The sequence below is a fragment of the Panicum virgatum genome, chromosome 2K (genome assembly GCF_016808335.1).
Source record: "Panicum virgatum strain AP13 chromosome 2K, P.virgatum_v5, whole genome shotgun sequence".
Classification (NCBI taxonomy): Eukaryota; Viridiplantae; Streptophyta; class Magnoliopsida; order Poales; family Poaceae; genus Panicum; species Panicum virgatum.
The window spans coordinates 56,888,059-56,895,539 of NC_053137.1; the positions used below are offsets into that span (position 1 = coordinate 56,888,059).

The window sequence follows — 7,481 nt, forward strand, 5'->3', positions numbered from 1 at the left end:
GGGAGCAAGCATCAAAGATTAATGGGCCGGAAGGACCCGAGGAGGCCATGGACTGTCGAGCTAGTTTTTAGCTGGGCTTTGTTCCATTGGCTTTCCCATTTTAGCACATTCTTTTTCTCTGTTCGTTTTTAAGAACAAAGGCCCCTATTGTGCATTGTTTACTTTCAAATTCCCCTAGCGAATGAAGTCGGACTGTTTTTAACGAGATTTGTGCGTTCCAGAAATATAGGCCTCTGAATACATTTTTCGAACAACATCATGACACGCATGCTACACCAAATGTGCATCGCAATTGACAAAATATGACTGGAAACTCTGAACTTCAGGTCATACTCGTCGGTCATGCATTTCACCTTTTCACCTATCTATTAGCAGACTCTAATGCTCGTGTAGCGCATAAATGTAAATGTAAATGGCATACCTGATCAGTAATGTGTTACACAATATATACGAGTAGGAGCTTATAGCAATAGCAGCAGATCAAAAGGATAACCAGAAGAAACTGGAATGAGAAGGAAAAAAAAAACAAGAAACCAAAATGGAAACCGGCGAGCCAAGAAATTTTTCAACACGTCCGATCTGATCCGCTAATCTCCTCATCCCCCGCGGGGCCGCGGGTACTGTCGATCAGTAGTTGACGGCGGAGCACTTGCGGCGGACCTCGCCCTCGTTGCCGGTGAGCACCTGCGCCTCGCCGAGCTTGCGCATGGACTGGGCGAACTGGTGGGTGAAGATCTGGGACGGCTGGTTGGCGAAGGCCCTGACCAAGGCCCCCGTCCGGGAGTCCGGGAGCATCTTCTGGTCCGTGTCCAGCACGCCCCTCCCGCGCATCAGGTTCTTGTAGTACTGGTTGTCGAATGCCGTGGGCGTCTCGCCGTCGAGCTCCACGTACTCGCCGTCGCCGCCGGCGCCGCACTTGCGCCGCAGGAAGTCGCCGTACTGCCGCTCCAGCGTGCCGGCGCGCCTGCACAGCCCCGGCCTCACCGCGCCGCACGTCGCGCGCCCGACCGTGTGAGCCCCGGAGAGGGCGACGAGGTCCATGATGGTGAGGCCGTTGGACTCGAAGAACCTGACGAGCTCGGTGGCGCTCTGCCCGCCCATGGGCACGAGGCGGTCGGCCTCGTCGGCGGTGGAGTCCTTGCCGTCCCTGCGCCCGTACTTGAGCGGCCAGTAGGGGACCCCGACCGCGGCTGCGGCGTCGCGGGAGGCGGCCGTGAGGATGTCGGCGCACGAGACGGTGGCGTGGCACCTGGCCTCCAGTTCCGTCTTGATCTCCTCGATCAGGTCGAAGCCGCGCAGCGTCCTGCTCGCGTGCGCGTACCTCTCGCTCTGGTGGGGCACGTCGATCAGGACGGACGCGTCGGTGCCCTGCGTGCGCCGCCGCCGGCGAGGAAGCGCGAACAGAATCTATCAGCGTGATTGCGATTGCGAAACAAATGGAAGCCAGGCCAGCAACGGTGGCGGCGGCGGCGCGCGTACCCTGACGGCGAAGTCGTGGAAGAAGAGGCGGATAAGGCTGGCGGCGAGGGTGTAGTCGTCGCGGACGGCCTTCCTCACGGCCCTCTGGACGATGCCCTCCATGTCCGGGCACGACTTGTGGTAGAACCCGGCGTCGAGCCCATCCACGGCCTTCTCGTACGCCGGCACCTGGTAACCGCCGTCGCCCTTCGGCCCCGGCGAGGCGTCGTCGCGGCCGCCGTAGCCGTTAGCCCCTGCCGGGGCGTCGCCACCGCCGTAGCCGTTCGCCGCCACCGAGGTGGCAACGAGGAGGAGGAGCAATGCCGAGAGGGCGAGGAACGGGGAGACAGCCGCCGCCGGCGTCCTCATCTTGCTCCTTCGATCCTCAGAGGGTGGAGCTCGATCGGGGGGTTGGAGCTTCTCTTCTCTACTGGTGGATGGGATTGCTTTGCAGGATACTTATACAGCTGTTGCTAACCCACCCTCTTCTTCGGCCGGCGGCGAGCAAGCACGCAGTACATGGGAGCACGTAGGCGAAGCGAGACCCAACGTGAGGCGCAGCACATTCCGATGAGTGATATAGAAATGGTTTGCACGTAGGGGAGGTTGCTGGATAATTGTGATTTAAGGAGGTCGTTGCATAGATTAGCCGGCATGAATTTTGCAAGAGCTTCACCTGTCGGAGGATCATGCCAGCATGCTATTGCTATCGTGTGAGCAATAGCAATAGAATGCTATCTCATAACAGAAGTCAAACGGACATAGCTACATTACAATTTCCTATTGGTTCTTGGCTTCTTGCTGATAGAGAGAACGAATGACATTTGCAACTTAATACAAGCTTGTTAAACTTTGCACTACTCTCCGAAACTTAAAGTCAGATGCCCAACAATCCAAAGTACAAACAGGCCTTTACAGGCAAGATTGCTGTCATCGCACATTTCAGCAAGATTACACTTCCAGCTGTAAAAATTGTCCAAAAGAAAAAAAAGAAGCCTACTCTAGCATTCATATATGTGCAAAATTCTTCGATAAGGTTAGATCTACAAGGCCATGGTATCAGTGGAAATGCTCTCGCGGTCTCCTCGCCTATGTGAACAGCAGTGAATACCGATCGGTATTCTGTGTAGACTCTATTGTACAGATGGAGGCTTCTGATTCATGCCCCAGAAAAAAAGGAAGAAGTTCTCTATCTCTACAGCAACATCTCAACTTTTCTTAGACTAGCTTTCAACTGCCTCAAGGTTTACTGCTAGCAAATCATTCCATGTATCGGTTAATCCAGGCAGACACCAATGCATGCAATCGTCGTGCTTTTTCCCACCAGTTGTTGAAGGATGAGCGTCAGCTCTGAATTCACTCATGCGAGTGATGTCCAAAACTCTGAAAGTAGACTGTTCAAGAGCCTTCATCAAGTGTTTGTTTACCAAGCGTGCTTCTATATTTGTGCTGTTATTGTCCAAAGAGAAAAATTCTTCCACCTGAACAAATTCAACCGCAATATATTACTCCAAAGAAAAAAATGATTATGGTTGGCCATTCAATGAACATGTGAAACTGACCAAGGGTTCAGCAGAACACTGTTCCAACATAGGTTAATGAAATACAAAAAGTTGGGATTTGCTTGTCTGACAATTAGATCTAATTGTGGTGTAAATGCTGTCTCAATGAGAACCTTTTGAAGATTGATCACAGATTGTACAACAAAAGCTACATCATTTTCTTTTGGTTGCCATGTTAATCTTTTTTATCTTTTTATGTGAAACAGAAACTGTGCTTGAAATGCTAGTTCAATATAAAAATACACAGAGGAAATAGTACAGAGAAAAAAGTATAGCTGGCTGAAAAGGATCAGATCCCTTCAGTACAAGGTCCCAAATTCAGGAAAAAAGAACAATCAAATTCTATTTTTCTTTCTGTGAGATAAAATAGATACAGCTGCACCAATCAGATGTACAATTCCTCTTTGCCTTAACAACATAGAGGGTCCATCCAAACAGCTGCAGAGCCTCGCACCGTAACATGTCCAATTGAGCTTAAAAATAAATTAAATAAGCCAATCTATTAATGTGTAACATGGTTTTGGTAAACAATACTATCGTGCAGTTATATGATGATCATCAATAAATCTTTTCTCATTCTCTATATTACCATTTGTTCTACGCCTACCAGGTAACACAATATGTCAGGATAATGTGCATGATGTTCGAACAACAAGGCAAGGAACAGAAATCATGCAGAAAAGATGAAAAATTGCTATTTAAGCATTTCATGTAATGAGTCTCAGTACCTCTTCTGAGGACAAGGGCTGGTTACGTTGACAAGATCCACCTTCATTCCAATCACCACCTTCAAAGTGTCTAGGAGATTGAGTGCGGAAGAATTTCAACGCATTTGATCTCGTTGCTTTGTTCACAAATGTTATCTGACAGAAATTATTTATCCAGAGCACAAGAAATATAAGTAGAGTACGATTGTGATAGACAGATCGGCAGTAATTTCCTCTCTTTTCAAGAGATGCAAAAACCATAAAGCCATTCAGATCAATTGCACATGGTAAAGATTATTTGACGGAAAACTGACAAAAACATGTCAACTAGTTAAAAGAGAATATCCATGTCTCATGGTGTATACCCAGTGCGAATGCTTCTACATAAGGTGGGTGTCTGGGGAAGGGAATTTCTAGACAGCCTTACCCTTGCAAAATTCCTTTAAAATTCTGCAAAGAGGCTGGTTCGAACCCAGGACCTCCAGGCCACATGTGGAGTCTTTACCACTGCGCCAGGTCCACCCTTCCCCAGGAAATGACAGCCAATTGCATAGTAAGAGAACATCACGATTCAATTACATATGATTTTCAGGCATGCATAACATAACTATTAGATATCAGCATGGATTTATTGGATACTTACAGAAACATGAAGAAACAAAGCTATATGCATACCATGTTTTGAAGAGCTAAATCCAGTCCAGCAGATGTTAGTAAAGGAGGTACAATCGGCTTCCCTTTCTCAAAGAACAGCATTGGTGACTGTATTGGATCAAACTTTGAGGGTGCCCACCACCTATGTATATGAAGCAAAGCAAAAATGAGGCCAGCGACTCATCAGCTGCATGCCTGCATGACATTACAGTCATGATAAAAGAAACTTTAAAAAATCAAGAGATATCTGTGATAGTATATCAACATGTTATCTGTGGCTAAAATTCAAGATGAAGCAATGCTCTCTCAAAGTGAAAGATATACAGTAAGCCACAGATTTAAGAACACCACAATCTCTTCATCACTAATAGGCTCAGCCAAAAGATATTAGGAGGCACCTACCAAATCATGTAAGCAACTATCAGCACTCACTGGTTTCTGTTAACTTGACATCAATATAAATCGTTTGCAATAACTAGTTGAGTGTGCTATGGAAAAGTTTTATAAGGGGAAAAAGAATGGAACTTCAACATGACTCGTTGATCTGTCAACTAATTACATTGAGAATTTATAACATTAAACCCCTTTAATTTGGCGTCAAGCAATAAAATGTTGATTTGATGCTTAGCTTGTTCATGAATAATGATGTTGACATACCAATGCCCAGTGTTGAAAATTAGAACATCATGGAAGCTACATGACTCTACCCATGTTTGGTCAGGAATATCAACATCAACTCTGTAACCTTGCTTATATCCAAGTGATTCTAGAGGGCCTCCATTTGGACTGGCTGACCACCTGTAAAATGAGCAATATAGGTTTCACCAAAGATGACCAATTTGATGAGCAACAGTACCACTATTTATAAAAAAGTTATGAATCAGTAGGGGGCCTACAACTTGTTATGCCTCCGTTCCAAATTATAGGCCATTTTGGCTTTTCTAGAAAATTCAGAACGACCTACAATTTGGAGATGGGAGAGTATATTCTAAGGCAACATAACCCATTTTTGTGTCAACAAAAATTAAATAACACTTCTTACCTACCATAGCGTACCAAAAGATTTGTCCTGTGGTATGCCACGGTGAGGTTATAGCGGAGGAAGGTGAAACCACGGTCCGCCCCTGCAGGACGCCACTTGCGAACCTCACCACTGACTCCCCTGAGCATGCATACTAATGAGACAAACATGTTGCGGTTCAACGAATCGCCCACAAATCCTGCAAAAAAGGAAGTCATGGGACAACTGTCAGCACAACATGGCATTCCAGAGACTCCAAATACATTAGCTTGGTACAACCAGAAAAGTCGAATATTGCCTCAGAATTTAAAAGCTTGGATCAACCTTTCTTATCCCTTCAGGCAATTCTAATCACAAGCATGTAGCAGAACGGAAACAATGGAGCATGCCACTACAAAGCAGCCATTACAACTCTAGAAGATGAAAATATCTTACACCTACACATATTAGGTTATCTGACCGTATACATGACTGGCAAATGCATATCAATTTGCCCCTTTTTTCGAGGCTATTTTCATCTGCAACGAGAGCACCACATGGTGGAAACAAAGCAAAGTATGCAAAATGTAGCCACATTACTCGCGTGCTGACATTCAACAGCTAAGCAGCGAGCACAATGCATCGTCGCAACATTCTACACAACCGACAACCCCTAGCTCCCAAATCGATTGCCTCTAAAAATTACCGGCGACACCACCTTGTCACCAGCAAGACGCATCTCAAATTCTCAATCCTCAGGCATTTCTCAGATGTACCGAAACGGGAACGGGAGCTAACCAATACTGGTGTCCCTGTGGCGCTCCAGGAACCGGCGCGGGTCGAGCCGGGGCAGGTCGCACCCGGCCCCAGCGGGGCTCCACCGCCACCGGAGCAGGTCGCGGCCGTTGGCCTTGCCGTTGGCGATGCAGTTCCAGCCCTTGAAGATCTCTTTGCAGGTGTGGTCGTAGCGGATCGCGGGCCCCGCGGAGGCGTCGCGCACCCACTCGCCGGCGGAGTAGTCGCAGGCCTGGGAGGGCTTGCGGGGCGCGGGGAGGGGACGAGGCGAGGGCGACGAGGCCTGGTGGAGGAGGAGCAGAAGCAGTGGCAGCAGGAGGAGAGGGAAGAGGAGGGCGCGCCGCCGTGGGCCCGAGGCCGGGCTCCTCGCCGGCGGCGCCATGGGAGGAGGAGGAGGCGTGAGTCTCCGGCGAGGTGGACAAGCGAGGGTGAAGCAGATCGCTGGGCCTACCCAATTTCTAAGAAGCGCGTTGAGAGAAACTGGGCCGGAAGGGACAGGCAGAAAAGCCCAGTATTTCACATGTTTAAATACTGGGCCTTAGAAGGCAAATAAATTCCTCTAAAAAAAAAGCAGGCAAATAAATATCAGGCTGGGCCACCAAAATGCCCACTGGATAAAATTCTTGCTCCCGCTTGTTATTAGAGGATCTCAAAGAGCTCTTATATATATATGAATAGCTAAAATTCTGATATAGCCATTATGTAAAACGAAATAGCTAGAAAAAAAAGATGAAATCCAACGGCTTCTCCAAAATCCAAAAAAGAAAAGATGCCCAGTGGCACCCCTTGTATAGAAAACAAAGATAGAAGACAAGATTGATAGAGTTTCTGTTGGATGAGAGTTTTTGGTCTTCTTTTTCTTTTTAGCTAACTCGGCTAAAATACAAGAGCTCTTGGAGATGCTTTGGAGTCCGCATGCGTAATTGGCAGCAAAAATATCGCACAAGTCAGAGCGGTCTGGGCATGCGGCCCATGAATGAAAAACAAAAGAATGTAACAAGTAAAAAAAGTCATATTTTTTCAAATCCGTACATCCAAATCAAAATTTGATTGCACCGTAATGTTTGTTACAGTGAAATGTTCAAAATAGTATCACACTCGAGTATATGTAGTCTCAATTTGAAAATATCATTGTAAGATTAAAATGATATAATTAAAATTTAATTTGGATGCATGGTTTGTAAATGTGGTAGACATGATGGGAACAAATCCTACTACAATTCGTTAGGGAAAGGTAAGCATTTTATACCTTGGCCTTTTGACTGTGTTATGTATTTGATTCTACCTCAGAGATCATGCCAATCA

At 46.8% G+C, this 7,481-nt stretch overlaps 2 protein-coding genes across 2 annotated transcripts; both read right to left on the reverse strand.

The window, feature by feature from the left end:
* Positions 1-399: 399 nt before the first annotated feature.
* On the reverse strand, positions 400-1,858 carry LOC120696165 (peroxidase 7-like). The gene is made up of 2 exons (XM_039979305.1): positions 1,480-1,858; positions 400-1,368 (listed from the first exon to the last, which is right to left on the reverse strand). Exons 1-2 carry the CDS (start codon positions 1,825-1,827, stop codon positions 628-630), a joined length of 1,089 nt encoding a protein of 362 aa, XP_039835239.1. The 5' UTR covers positions 1,828-1,858; the 3' UTR covers positions 400-627.
* A 423-nt stretch (positions 1,859-2,281) lies between these two features.
* On the reverse strand, positions 2,282-6,617 carry LOC120688429 (protein trichome birefringence-like 13). The gene is made up of 6 exons (XM_039970752.1): positions 6,180-6,617; positions 5,424-5,601; positions 5,039-5,179; positions 4,403-4,523; positions 3,749-3,883; positions 2,282-2,939 (listed from the first exon to the last, which is right to left on the reverse strand). The coding sequence occupies exons 1-6, from the start codon at positions 6,556-6,558 to the stop codon at positions 2,682-2,684; spliced, it is 1,212 nt and encodes a 403-aa protein (XP_039826686.1). The 5' UTR covers positions 6,559-6,617; the 3' UTR covers positions 2,282-2,681.
* Positions 6,618-7,481: the final 864 nt, after the last annotated feature.